Here is a 14,250-nt window from a genome sequence, read left to right as displayed (position 1 = left end):
CATACAAAAGTCGACCGCATCCATCAGGTTGAACCCACCCACGTATTTTATATATTGAACCCAAACAAAGTAAGTAAAGATTGATGTAAGTATGTGTTATATAAAAGGAAATAAAAGCATAATTTCATTTTCACTTAAAACCTTCGAATATCTTTCGTCATCGATGTTCTTGAAACAGTCCACCTCGTCCGGTGACAATAGAGCAATGACGGCTGGTTTTCGTGGTGGACCGTTATGGGTGGGCTGAACGCATTCGAGAACACTCTCCAACAGAGTATTCATTCTTCTGCAAACAGAACGGATGGAAACGTAACGTATTAATAAACGCGATACATGCGATACTTACTTTAGCTCTGTCACGAGCTGGTGGGGCCCTGTGCGATCTTCCATGCTCCTCTTATCGCCAAGCCATAATAAACTGTTAGTTTTTTATGATAGCTTCCGTTAGTCGGTTCTTACCGCCGAGTTTCTTTTCCTCTCTTATGTTTCGGAGTCGCGAACCCATCCGTTTTTGTAGGGGAGAGGCTTGCAGGATCGCACTTTAGCAGCAAATCAAGCTTCGAAAATGCTTAGTAAATTAATAGTTTTTAAGCCGTTAGTCTGCTGAGAATATAGAAAGAGAAATTAGTGAATAATTAAAAAAAAAAAGTAATATCCGCACCGGGATTTGAAGTCTTGATTTTTCGCTTGCGCGCCAAGCGCTTCGATGTCGGGAAAACGCATTCTCGCCGGAGAGCGGTGGCCAGGGAGCGCGTACGGCACACGGATGGAGGGATGGGTATGCTTGTGTGGTGCGGTACAGGCGCTAGGAGGGGGTACGCTTGGTCGTGGAGTGGTGGTAGCGGCCGTGGGACAAAATCCACCGTTCTGGCATCACTGCTTGGGCCTGGCTCGGTGCCTCCGAGAGCGAAGAGCAACTCGCGGCTGCTCGTGCGAGCAAATCCCCGGACAGGCCTGCTACTATATAGCGACTAGGAAGAACCACGCACGTATTCATAAGAACCACGCACTACGCACCTGTCCTAAACTAGGTCACCCCTCTACTCATGGACTATAAAAGAGCCATGCACCACCCAATACGAGGTGAGTAAATAAAGTAATGAGACTGATTTTTTTTTTCAAGTTTTTATTCAAATATAATTACAATGCAATATTGTCTCCTTCAAAATAGGTCCATTTGGGAAGCCACACAGAGCTGGAGACGGTCCTTCCAATCATCATAGCATTGCTGGAACTCGGATAGTGGAATAGCCTTCAGCTGGTTGGTCACAGCTGTTTTGATGTTTTCAAGTGTCCCAAAATGAGTTCCCTTGAGGTGATAGCTGTACGGATGCAACATGTTTTCCCTCATAGTTCGGTGTACCGTCATTCTGCTGGTACTGGAAGAAAATGCAGAAACATCCATTATTAGATAACATTCGTTTTCCTTACTTAATAATTGATGCAGTTATTTTGTACTGTGACTTACTCTAGGCGGCGGCTCAAGTCGCGCACGCTGACGGTTGGGTCTTCGTTTATGGCGTCCAACATGTTCTCTTCTACCCATGTCACTGCCTCGCGGCATCATCGACCCCGTCGAGTGTAATCTTGACGCCAAACGCCTAATCGTACCCTCGCTTGGGGTTTCGATGCGCGGGTATTCCCGTGCCAACACACGCACAGTAGTATTCGTTTCCCCGTTGTTCCGGGCGTATACCCAGAACATCGCGTAACATTCTTGAGCGGAGAACATTTCTGGGACGAGATTGCTAGCTGACTGACAGGATTTTTTCCAAGCAACTTCCTGTACCCCCAAGTAGTTTCTCTCGTTTGCTGCAAAAGCAAGATGTTATCCTGAGGTTGAAGTATCAGAACTTGGTGCCTCTATTAAATTACAAGATCTTCTCGATCATACTGCTCAAAGAATTTTAGAAGTAGATGAAGTAAAGAAGTCTGTTCTTGAAAAACAAGAGACCTGTTTCAAATTGATTACAAAATACGGTTGTGACGGCAGCTCGGGATTTAATCAATTCAAACAATCCTTTACTAATCCTAATGATTTAGGCAACAATAGTATTTTCATGTTTTGTATGGTTCCGATTAATTTAATAGTGAATCGTCCAACTGATACACCGATAGAGTTTTGGCGAAATAAATACCCATGTTCTACCCAGTACTGCCGTACAATTAAATACTCATATCAGTGTCACGTCCCGGGTGAAGGTCTTTTTAGGGGAATGACATAGTTGGGATAGATCGGGAGGAAGCCTTGGCACGAAAACCAGTTTCGCGGCACTAGCAAACTGGGAGTCTTGGCACGAAAACCAGCTTCGCGGCACAAGCAACCAGGGAAGGTAAAGCAGTAATCAAGCACCAGAGTGACACCCGTTAGACACAAGCATGGGTATTTAAAGTCCTGATAATTGGATTTACCGTTGCATTAATATAAGAAACCTCGCGTTATATTTCTTTGTAATAGAGGTAACGGTATGGTCGTACAAGGCCTATACGAAAGTAAGCCTTGTAAACACTGTAAGAAATCCCGGAGTTCGCGAACCGAGATCAGCTGTTGCAGTAGCTTGTTATGATTCGGTAATTCCGTAACCGAAGGATCACTACAATAATTCGAAGCGTTATATAGAATAAGAACGTTTATTCAGTTTAAAGCATATGTGGTAATATTATAATAATGCGTGGGACGTTAAGCATTAGCACAAAACATTTATATAAATGGTAATCAATAGCAATATATAGATGAACATGAAATATGCGAGTATTAGCAATGGACAAGAATATGAAAAGCAATAAGGAAAAAATATGAAAGGGGAGAGCTGGTTACAATATAAATGGTGGTGATATGCGATAGTAAAATAAGTAATTGTAGTCGCTTACAGTGGTTGTCGATAGTGAATCTCTCGTCGACCGGGGTTGCACTAATTTTAATGCACGTTTTGGTAAATTGTTACGTTCTTAGGACTGTTTCCATGGAAGAGATTTCCGTAGAAGAGGGCTGCGGCCTCTGGGGCCCTTGTATTTATACGGTGTATAGGTATGAGGGGTGTGCGCGGTATGCACCGTGACTCATGCACGAAATATGCGTCGCAATAAGACTTCCGGGGTTTTTATAAAGGGCATTCGAAAAGGATTTCGCAATATTATTTCCGGGGTTTTTATGAGGGGCGCTCGAGAAGGGGGACTCAAACTAGTTAAATGTGGTTTGGGTGTTTTGGTTGGAACGAGGTAAGAGTGGCTTTGACTCGGTGGGTCGTAAGGAGGTCGTGAGTCGTAGTCTCGATGTAAGGGGGTTTTTGGGACGAGGGACTTGTTTAGACTTTGAAGGTGAGGGAGGAGATCGTGCCTCGTAGGGCGTAGAGGGAAGGGAATTTCGTAGTAGATCATCTTGAGATGGGGACCGCTAAGGTACATCGTCAAGGTGGTCGGTAGTTGGGAAAAAGGGGTAAGATTTGAATTCGACACAGACATCGATTTTCTAAAAGTGCTGTATATTTCGCTAAATATAAAAAAAAAAACAACAACGAAATTCAACATTCCAGCCGGAGGGATCGATAGAGAATTTAATTGCGAAGAATTTAAAAAAAAATCGTCACGATTACTCAAAAATTACGAACTGTACGGTGATTTGAACAAAAAGTGCAATTATGTACCACTGTGCGCTGGAAGCATCGTCGCCGCGAGCAAAACAGATCACCGATGCGATTGCCCGCATGGTGATTTTGGATTGCCAACTCTTCTCTATGGTGTCTGATGAGGGGTTTAAACAATTAATGAACGTTCTGGAGCCCCGATACGAGATCCCCGGCCGGGCCACGTTCGCCGACGATATCGTGCTGCAATTGTATGAAACTGAAAGACAGAAACTGCAGGACATGATCAAGGAGGTTGCGAAAACTGTAAGTATAACTTCTCTAACGTTCATGCCATTTATCACCATCTTTTATGTCATATTGAAGAACATTTGTAACTATATTAAATATATACACTTACACATCTTTTAACTGTTTTTGATTAGACACGGACATTCGCATTTACTACGGACGGCTGCATGTCACGCTCGAAGGAGCGTTTCATTTCTCTAACTGTACATTACTTAAATGCAGATTTTGTATTGAATAATTGCACATTACAAATAGAGTGCGTCACAGAGGCGCACACGAGTGAAAATCTGAATGCTCGCTTGCGTAAATGCTTGACCGATTGGGACCTATTCAGAAAGGAGTTCACAATTTTTTTCATTACGGACAACGCGGCCAACATTGCAAAAGCAGTTAAACTATGCAATGAGTGGGAGCGTATCCCATGTTACGCCCATACTCTGCAGGTAAATAAACAGTTGAATGCTAAAATGAATAATAAATCATTAACATTACATATTTAATGCAACGAGTTTTTTTTCAGTTAGTGGTAAAAGAAGCGATTAAAAAGTCAGCGGACATCCTTGAAATATTGAAAAACTGCAAGGCCATTGTTACATTTTTCCATCGCTCTACGGTGGCATATGATAAATTGAATGCGGTCCAAAAGCAGCACAATCCAACTCTCCAGCCTTTAACGCTGATCGGCGACGTGGAGACGCGATGGAACTCACAGTACGACATGCTGTGTCGCTTACTCCAGGTACAACACGCACTTAATGCAGTGTTGTGTCAGCGAGGAATGCCGGACATAATAACAAGTAGCGAGTGATCCAGAATCGAAAAATATTGTGGTTTATTAAAGTTATTTAAAGAAGCAACGTTGATGATGACCGTGGAAGATTCGCCAACGCTATGCCGTTATATTTCATCAATTAAATACATACGGAAGTGGTTATCCTGCCGTACGGATGAGAGCATATCAAACCACTGTTCTGAATTCCAACAATATTTATTAGAGGAGTTGAATGACAGATTTTATTTCATCTACACGTCCGAAACCATGATAGTTGCTATGATTCTGGACCCTCGCGTCAAAGACCGGCTATTGTCGGCAGACGCCAAAGATTCCGCTCACACGACCCTGTATTCGTTTGCGGATAAGTTCCTGGGGGGAAGCAACGCGAATGTCGTGAGTGAGGAACACGCCATCGTCGAGCGAAACGTCGTCAGGCAAGTGTGAAACAATGCTAAGATTATGCGATACTATGTTCCATGTTGTATGTTATATATTTTGTTTCTATGACAGAATCACCGTTAGGGACGTTACAAGATTACATGTAGATGGGAGGCACGAGCTGGGGACTCCAGATGATACGCTCCAAACGGAAATCAAAACCTATATGGACGACAAAATTATAGAGGCGGAATCGTGTATACTGAAGTGGTGGAGAGATAATAGAACACGATTTCCGAAATTGGCCCGTGCGGCACAAAACATTTTGGGCGTGCCGGCATCGCAGGCTTATAGCGAAAGGCTATTTTCGCGTGCCGGCAACATAGTCACGGAGAAGCGGACCTGCCTCCTGTGCCACAGGGTGGAGCAGCTGTACTTTTTGTCCGCGAATAGGCCCAAACAACAATGGTAAGAGCAAAGAAACCTTATTAATTTACTAATGTGCGATCTTCGATCTCCATCGAGTTTTAACTATCTAACAGTCCCTGCATTTGTGTTCATTTTGTTACAGCAAGTCTACGTGATTTACACTGGCGCAAAATCGGCTCTTTTTAGAGCCACCATGATGTACAAAGTCCGACCGAGCAACCTCCCCGCGGTGTACATCGGGTAACGCTAATGCCGGCGGCACGCGACCTTCGCAGGACTTTTCAAAGTCAAACAAATACCAATGCTATATGTCCCCTTCATGTAAAATAATGTAATAGTACATAGTAGCATCTAGTATGTGCGTAGGGCCAACAGTACATTGTATGCCTATACTGTATGTTCCATGTATATAATAAGTAATGTATATGTTTAGCATGAATATAGTGTGTATGTAGTATGTACATAGTATGCGTGCATCATGTATGAAGTATGTATGTAATCCAATGTACGAAATATGCTACAACGTATCATTAAATTGCGCAAATGTTATTTAAATAAAATTATTTCATTTCATACGCTCTTGCAGAAGTATTCCCCATCCTCATTCAAACGGATTGGTACTGCGTTCTTGCATTAATTAAATAAAAAAAATTGTACGTTTATTTATTTATACCTAGACTGCGGAAGTTAATGCAAGTCTGCTATGCCGCGTTCCAGTGCACAACAATCCCTTCAATACAAACCAAACAGTTCAGTGAATAAAACTTTACTTCGTTTCTTTCTCTGGGTTTCTGGACATATATATGCAGAATTAATACAGCAAATATACCGACGCACTTCCGTGGGGATTAGAAAATTCATATAATCTAGTTTCATCGATATACAATCTATCAGTACATTCGCATGATATGTGCATTATACAAACTATTACAAGTATCACTGTACCTGCTATTAAATTACTAAACTTTTCAATATAATGTAACTATTACACTTGCATAAACTTTTTAACATAGGTATGAAGCTATTAAATTTTAAAGTCGAGGTTCAGCAACTTCTAACAATTACTCGAGCTAATTTGTAAACCAATTCCGTATATGCAAGAACCATGAAAAATACCCAAAATATGCAAAATTACAAAGATATTTTTTAAATCCTCTCAATGATGAAATATAGATCGGTTAAAGTCCCACTTGTTTAATCCATTACTAAAAAAACATGCATTTACACTAAATACTTGGTTCTATCCGAGCCGCTCGGTTCTTTCGGGTACTCGGCTCGGCTCGGTCGTTCAAGCCGAGTTAGGCTCGGCTTGCTTTTTCCGGGTACTTTCCAGCTCTAGTGCTGGAAGCATTGTAACAAAAAAAAAGAAACCGTTTACTCCCAGAGAATGTTAACACGTTAGTATTCTTACACCAAAACAAAAGATTAATAGATTAAACTTTATTAAACAAAATCATGATATTTTTTATTTTCATCTGCAACCTAGTAGGGTAATTCCGGGAGCCACAGTCGGGCTGGAGAGTTGGTCGAGTTACTATATTCAGTCTCTACATCTGTGTATATGTAAAAATGTGTTAAGGTTCAGAACAATTAATTCTCTAGAAATCAACTGTTTCGACCAACTCTCCAGCCCGAATGCGTCTCCCGGAATTACCCTAAATTATGTTTGTACCTACCTATCACAAACTATTTTCGTAAAATCTGAACATTCGGATATTTAGTTAAAAAATTAAATATGGATATCTTAATACACGTGAAACCGTATATTTCGATACACGTGTACCCGTGAATTTCAGTACACGGGTGCACGGATACTACGATCCGTGAATTTCGATACACATGTGCACGTGTATTTCAATACCCGTGTATCCGTGTATTAAGAAGCACACGGATTAGAACACGGATATTTTTACGACACGTGTATCTTCAATACACGTTCTACGCCGGGATCTCTAATAGAAATACTTAAAATGAACTAATAAATTAAGAAAGTGAGATCATCTTCACAGACTCAAATTTTTTCGGACACTCCATGGAATTTCTGGAATCATTTTACCCTACTACAGAGGGATCATATGACCCCAAACATTCAACTCTCATTCAGTGGTTGAATATAACGTCAAATTATCACATTCGATAACGAAACATACATTAATTTATTTTTCAATTGTCATTCAATCCGCGAAAAAAAACAGATGTCACACTTAAGCCATTCATGATAAAAGTTACGCAACATTGAAAAAGACCTTACTTAAGAGTACTTCTATTTTTTCTTGTTTATAAAACATACGGTGCTGATATTTACATGGCAATTCGTGCGACACTTGACGACGTACGGACTGAACTTTGAAACATCGATATTACTAAATAGTACCACTAAATAGCCGTAGAACAGCCAGGAGTCATTTTATCTCGAGGGATCGTCTTACAAACATTTATCCTAATTTATATAATTACACTAATAAAAATATTACCTATAATAATTATTATTATTACTATTATTATTATTATTAAAATTTGATGGAAGTGGCGAGTTTTCCGGAATCGGAATATGAGGTGTCGTGGCGCTGGGAGTTGGTGAATGATATGGAGAAGGTGGTTCGTGATATGGATAATACATGGGATTGGGAATAGTTTGGTCATAAGGATATGTTGATTGCTGATAGTGGTGAGGCAGTGCTGTGTGAGTATGAGTGTGGATATGGGGTGGTGTAAATCTTGCTGGGAAATTAATGTGTGGGAAATATCTAATTTCCCCATTTCTGACACAAATAACGCATCAGTAATTATACGTTCCGCCAGCAGCATTTGGTGTTTTGGCAAGTCCCGCAATTTCATGGCGACGTTTTTTCCAAATACGTCGAACCGATCTTCTTGTCCGATTTACATAAAATTTTGTTTGATTTTCATCGGAAAAACATAAGGAATCCATCGGTATCACTTCCATATCGATACAATAAAGAATAAAGAATTTCTTAATACGCTAAAATAAATAAATCCGTTGAATAAATTAATAACAAATGAATAATAATGTTTAACTAAACTATAGATTTCGTCACAATTTCTAATAGTACCATATTGGTTTCTCCTTATAGTCGGAAACTAAAAATTTCCCCAACAACCGATTTAAACGCTTAAAGAGCATTAAATAAACTACTAAATAAACATTTTTCAATTTTTTTATAACAATTAAGTCGAAAAAATTAAAAGAAAAACATTAAATGGTCGTACAATATATTCAATTATAAATCATTAGAAAGGAATAATTTTTTCAATTTATGTTACTAACTATCTCTATTACGACCACTGTGATGCGTCCGGCCAGCCTGCACAGGCTGGACTGTACACTGACGGAGTACACAATTCACCGACCGCGAATACCGATCTCTCCGTTCTCGATCCGATCGCCTCAACCACTTGGTCAGCCAGCTCTGCTAACTTCTGCAGGTCAGTAACGTTTGCCGCGGCAAGAATCCCCCTGCGCTGCGCAGGCAGGTGTTCCAGAAACACGGTTTTAATTACGGCATCATCGCAACCGCTATGATGTATCTGTGAGGGCTTCCCGTCGGCTAGCACCTCACCTTTTAACAATTGCCTAAGTCCGCTCTCCGCCGAGCTAGAATACGCGGCAATGATGCGTTCCTTAATACGGTCGTACTGTTCATCCGCGACAGGATTAGAAATTAAATCCTTAATACACGCCACTATCTCGAAGTTTAGCGAGGCAACCACTAGATCGGCCTCGCTAGCCTGTTTAACTATGTTCGCGTTCCGGCACGACGCATCAACTTGCAAAAACCATAGCGTCGGATCATCCTTAAAAAACGGAGGAATTTGTGGCAGACGGTAAGGATCAGTACGCGGCCCCGTCAGAATGGTAGTCTCCGCGCCACGTGCGCCCAAATCAGCTCGCAGCTGAGTTACAGTCGCCTGTAATTCGGCTAATGCCTGCTCGCTCATCGTGAGCGCTATAATCCTAACCTCGAACTACGCACACTCAGCTAACACGGCCACGCGTCACTCGTCATCCTATGCACACGCGCCGCAAGACACTAACGTGAGCTTACTAATACTATTTACTATCTATACAAGGAGACACGCCGGTTACACCCTCGTGAACACGCGACTCGTTACCACGCAAGCAGTTGGCCACGCCGCCGCACTCACGCCGCACGACAAGATGGCCGATCGGCTTTACCTTGACCGGCCCACGCCACGTGGCCCAAGATTCTCTGAAATGATGTTCCCAGGAACACTGATGTTCCCTTGGCTGTCGCTTATACAGTCCACACTGCTCCTTGGGGCTGCTGATGCTGCAGGTCCAGTAGAACTGCTGGAGGCGACGAATGTCGGGGCGTGGGGCAGCGTCCTGGCTGGGCCTCGATTCCCCACGACGACGATCACGGACACCCAGTGGTTTCCAGTCGAAGACGGAGGCCCTGAGTGGCCGTTACAAATCTCAGCCCACGTCCTGCCAGCTTCAGGTCACCTTTGGACGGCTGCTCACGAATATCGCGATACCCAAGGACGAGGACTACATATACCATGCTTAGACAGAATGTTCAATCCCTCAATACCTGTAACGTTACAAAGTCTAATGATATCAGCCAACAAACTTATGGCATTTAGCTCCAGTTTTAATAAATCGTTATTAAGGGGGTCGTCTGGTGTGATATCGAAGTTTTATGATCGTTTTCAACGCTGTATTGACTCGGAGGGGGATTATTTCGAATAAATACGATGGAAGAAATGCACTGTAGAGCGTCTTCTTTTTTATTTTTGAGCAGTCTCATCGGAAATGGGACAGACTGTGTACATAGGTGACGGTGATTGCAAAACTTTTAATGGGATTTTGAAAGCTGAGCCATACGGAGCAGAATGTCCAGTTAGTAAAAAAGAATGTGTTGGGCACGTAGAAAAAAAGGATGGGGTCGCGTCTCCGAACTGCCAAAAAAACCAATAAAGGGATTGGCGGCAAGGGATCTGGCAAATTAACTGATAAAGTCATAGGCGAGTTAACGAAATATTATGGGTTAGCAATTCGTAGGCATGCAGATTCCACTGAAGAGATGAGAAAAGAGATATGGGCAACATTCTACCACAAGTGCTCTACAGATACTAATCCACAGCACGAATATTGTCCAGCAGGTGAAAACAGTTGGTGTAAGTGGCGCAAAACAGAAGCTCAGGGAATTGATTATCATCATGACCAGGCGCCATTGTCAGAACAAGTGCAAAATGTAATTAAACCAATCTACGAAGATTTATCAAGAGAAGATCTATTGACCAGATGCTTGGGAGCGGAAGCTCAAAACAACAATGAGTCGCTCAATTCGCTCATTTGGACTCTTGCACCGAAACACCTTCATTCTGGCCCAAAGATTATTGAAATTGCCTGCTTTTTGGCTGTAATCATTTTCAACGAAGGGTTCCAATCAGTTTTGAAGACGATGGACACATTGGGCTTGCAAATTGACTCCAATGCTCAAGCTTATGTTCAACATCGCGACAATGCCCGCATTCACCAGTCGGAGCGACGCTTGAGTAGTTTCGCAAAACAAGCCAGGATTGATAGCAGGGAGGAGCAAGCGACTTTGCGGGACTTCCACGAGGCAGAGGAAGGTCAATTATATGCACCAGGCATAGCAGACTAATAGTGAGTTAACATTTTCTTTGTACAATGCATACTTGAACTTTCAATCGCATTTTTCTCAAAACTGCATTTTTCAAATTGGCAGACACGCTATCTCAAAAACTACTGAACCGATTTCGTTCAAATTTTGATGGTATGTTGAGTACATTCATAGTTCCAACTCGTACCAGAATCATTGTCATATCTGCCATAATTTTTTTTTCAAGCTAAAAAGGTTGCAAAAAAATGACAAAAATCGTAACTTTATTTTCAAAACTGTGCCAAATATTAAATTTCCAATATTTTTACTTCATTCTGGTACCGGCTATAGCCACAAGTCTACAAATTAATGTGCCGTTTGATTTTTTGACTTCAGACGAGCAGGACAGCCGGAATCATGTCAGCCGTCGACCAACTTTTTTTCGCACCTGTTTCGAACTGACCTGTGTAAAGTCAATTCCACTCCATATTTTAACTTCAAAAAATTCTGAAAAACTGTTCAAATGTTAATAAATATGTAGTAAGAATTAAAGTATTTCTTATTTTTCAGTCCTCTATAACATATCCAAAAATCAAAATGATCGGAGGCGGACACCTAAAATACTCTCCTTGTGAGATACAATGTCTGCATGACTATGCATACTTCTAAAATTGTATATAGGATGCATACAATATGATTATGTGTAGTCCAGTAGTCATACAGAAATCGTATTCGTCGTTTCTAAAGTTCGATGAATTTAACTGAAGGATGCCTACCCCAAGTTTCAAATTTCCTGGTTATAGTAATTTGTTTCCACCCCAATTCGCTAGAGGGGACTGTCCGTGCTAACAGCAGAATACATTGAGGTGTCACGACCCTGGTGCGGTGATTTCCCAAATTTTATAAGGTCCCGAGTAATGGCGGTCGAATTTCCTTTCGTACATAGACGAGGTCGTTTGGTGCAAATCTTACCTCGTTGCATTTGCGGTCATAAATCCGTTTTGAGTGTAATTTACTCGCTTTTTGAGTTTTCATATAATGAAAAACTGATAGGCAGTTCTTCCCGAGACATAGGCATACACGGATTCCGGGTTACAGTACATATTTATTCGCTAACAGCTCGCGGCTCGGACCGGCGATGAGCATTTAATGTAGAGGGGGCGCGATTCTGAGCGATCGTTTCTCGCTTCTTTTTTGCCGACGGCGAGAGCGAGATGGAACGAGGGCGAGTCTAAACGCTCACTCCCGTCGCGCACGCAAAGAACGGAGTATCAGACACCCGAAAGACGGAGCGACACAAAGTATGAACGCGTCGTTTGTCACGTACCGTTCCTCTCTCGCTTTCAATCCCTCTAACTCGCTTTCATTCCATTTCGCTCTCGCCTTCGCAGGACACGAGTGAGCCAAAAGTGGTGAAGATAGCGCCGAGCTCTTAACGTGTAGGCCAAACCGAGCTTTTAATTTGTCCGAAAACTACTTCGCACGGCGTAAAGGTGTGAATCCACGATGAGATTTTAGGTGAGACTTTTCTATCATGAGACAAAAATCTCAGCAACAACGACACGTAAATAATAGAAATAGTCGCTAGATGAGATTTTTGGAAATATATCATGCGACTTATCTCATGAAACTAATGACAAAATAATTAAAAAATAATAAAATAATTGTTTCATGAGATTAAAGTTTCATGTGAGACACTATATTTTGGTCTCTACGTGGATTTGCATCTTTAACCCTTTCGCTGCGTATTTAAATTTTCGGACGATTCTAGAAAAGTGTCAATTTTACATCAATAAAAAAGTTTTTAATTTTCAATTTTTCATTTTTTTCGGAGAACATTGCTGAGTATCACAGTGCAAGAGAATACACTTTTTTAATGCGTGTACTATAGTCGAACACCGCAGCAAAAGGGTTAAGGAGGTCGCCCACTAGGTCGAAGCGCAATGATCACGCATCGCTCATATGACAGAACAGCGGCGAAGAACATTTCGCTTTGGTCGCCGCGCTTCGCTTCGGCGTAATGGACGACGGCATTTAAATTCGTCGCCTCATGTACTGAGGTATTATACGAGTACGTAGCAAAAGGTAGGAGTAAATCCCAGTGTTCGTATCTCTCTAAATAATGTTTCAAGTTTCCGGTAAGAACGATGTGACTCCTTTCGAGGGCATCGTTTGTCTGTGGACAATGCCCTGACATACATGCTTAATTCTAAATACTCTAGCTATTCCCTGCATTATACAGGGTTATCCACTTAACTCAGACCACGCGCGCGAGAACAGATGCCTTGCGTGACTTTTTTCAGACAATGACCTCATCATTTATCCTCAAGCTCAGGGGAAAACGACGCAAAACCCCTGAAATATGCGTTGATACATCCAAAATCCAATTTCTTCTTTAGGACAGAGACTGACTACTTGGTCAATTCATCTGTTCCCGCGCGCGCGGTCTGAGCTAAGTGTATTGTATCTCTGTATTGTTAACCCTTTAGCGCCCAGTGTGACATCACATCACTTTTGAACTTATAAAAAGACCCAATACGTAGTAAATAATTTTGCGAATCTTTCCCAGAAACTTTTTTTTGAGTGCCTGAGCGCTAAAGGTTTAATGAAACTTATTCCGCAGTCTGTAATTATCGCTCGTGGTGCGCCGAAGTTTGCGATGAAATAACATGACATAGCGTCGGCAAAAGTAACGGTGCGTACATATATCTTGTAATGGAATGGCCATACAGAATTTTGCGAGTTGACATTAGAGTGTTAGGACGTGATGATTTCCGCTGGGTGTTAGTGGTAATGGCCCTACTGTATTCAAAGCGACTTTGTCGAAGGGTTTCGCCGGTGTGTCAGTTATTGGCATAGATTCGCGAGTCTTTATGCGCACGAGTTGTTGCTCTTTGCAACTTTGACAGTTGCGTATGAAATCCTCCCCGTCCCGTCGCATCCGTGGCCAGTCAAACAGACTTCGTATTCGCCGGAATGTTTTCGTCACTCCTATCAGAGTCTCGTGATAGAGACGGGTGGATCTTCTCCCGTTCGTCTTCCGGTGGTTGCTGAATTTCGTCGGTGCAAATTATAATCTTGATGGGTGTCGTTCGAAAGATTTCCTCAAGGCAGGTTTTCAGGATTCAGTCTCGAACCTGTGTAGAAGGTCACCCTGTGTCGCTATTCGAAAAGTGTTCAC

At 41.9% G+C, this 14,250-nt stretch overlaps 4 protein-coding genes across 5 annotated transcripts; 3 read left to right on the top strand and 1 right to left on the bottom strand.

Annotated features, from left to right (window-relative positions):
• Window positions 1-1,272: 1,272 nt before the first annotated feature.
• LOC143376767 (uncharacterized) lies at window positions 1,273-10,068 on the bottom strand. 2 transcript variants are annotated; one of them, XM_076827410.1, is made up of 3 exons: window positions 9,656-10,068; window positions 1,469-1,812; window positions 1,273-1,379 (listed from the first exon to the last, which is right to left on the bottom strand). In XM_076827410.1, the coding sequence occupies exons 2-3, from the start codon at window positions 1,730-1,732 to the stop codon at window positions 1,287-1,289; spliced, it is 357 nt and encodes a 118-aa protein (XP_076683525.1). In that variant the 5' UTR covers window positions 1,733-1,812; window positions 9,656-10,068; the 3' UTR covers window positions 1,273-1,286. The 2 variants fall into 2 exon arrangements, with proteins under 2 accessions (XP_076683525.1, XP_076683527.1); XM_076827412.1 differs by lacking the exon at window positions 9,656-10,068 and having other exon boundaries at window positions 1,469-2,147.
• On the top strand, window positions 3,450-4,822 carry LOC143376908 (zinc finger BED domain-containing protein 4-like). Its single transcript, XM_076827690.1, has 3 exons — window positions 3,450-3,890; window positions 4,010-4,318; window positions 4,396-4,822. The coding sequence occupies exons 1-3, from the start codon at window positions 3,639-3,641 to the stop codon at window positions 4,681-4,683; spliced, it is 849 nt and encodes a 282-aa protein (XP_076683805.1). The 5' UTR covers window positions 3,450-3,638; the 3' UTR covers window positions 4,684-4,822.
• Window positions 5,103-6,641, top strand: LOC143376909 (E3 SUMO-protein ligase ZBED1-like). The gene is made up of 2 exons (XM_076827691.1): window positions 5,103-5,496; window positions 5,600-6,641. Exons 1-2 carry the CDS (start codon window positions 5,120-5,122, stop codon window positions 5,610-5,612), a joined length of 390 nt encoding a protein of 129 aa, XP_076683806.1. The 5' UTR covers window positions 5,103-5,119; the 3' UTR covers window positions 5,613-6,641.
• A 183-nt stretch (window positions 10,069-10,251) lies between the features above and the next one.
• LOC143376766 (uncharacterized) lies at window positions 10,252-11,568 on the top strand. Its single transcript, XM_076827409.1, has 2 exons — window positions 10,252-11,113; window positions 11,466-11,568. Exon 1 carries the CDS (start codon window positions 10,383-10,385, stop codon window positions 11,109-11,111), a length of 729 nt encoding a protein of 242 aa, XP_076683524.1. The 5' UTR covers window positions 10,252-10,382; the 3' UTR covers window positions 11,112-11,113; window positions 11,466-11,568.
• The last annotated feature ends 2,682 nt before the right edge of the window (window positions 11,569-14,250 follow it).

This window comes from Andrena cerasifolii, chromosome 15, assembly GCF_050908995.1.
Source record: "Andrena cerasifolii isolate SP2316 chromosome 15, iyAndCera1_principal, whole genome shotgun sequence".
NCBI lineage: Eukaryota > Metazoa > Arthropoda > Insecta > Hymenoptera > Andrenidae > Andrena > Andrena cerasifolii.
Note: the sequence above shows the minus strand (reverse complement) of the source record. Positions and strands in the feature narration are given on the sequence as shown.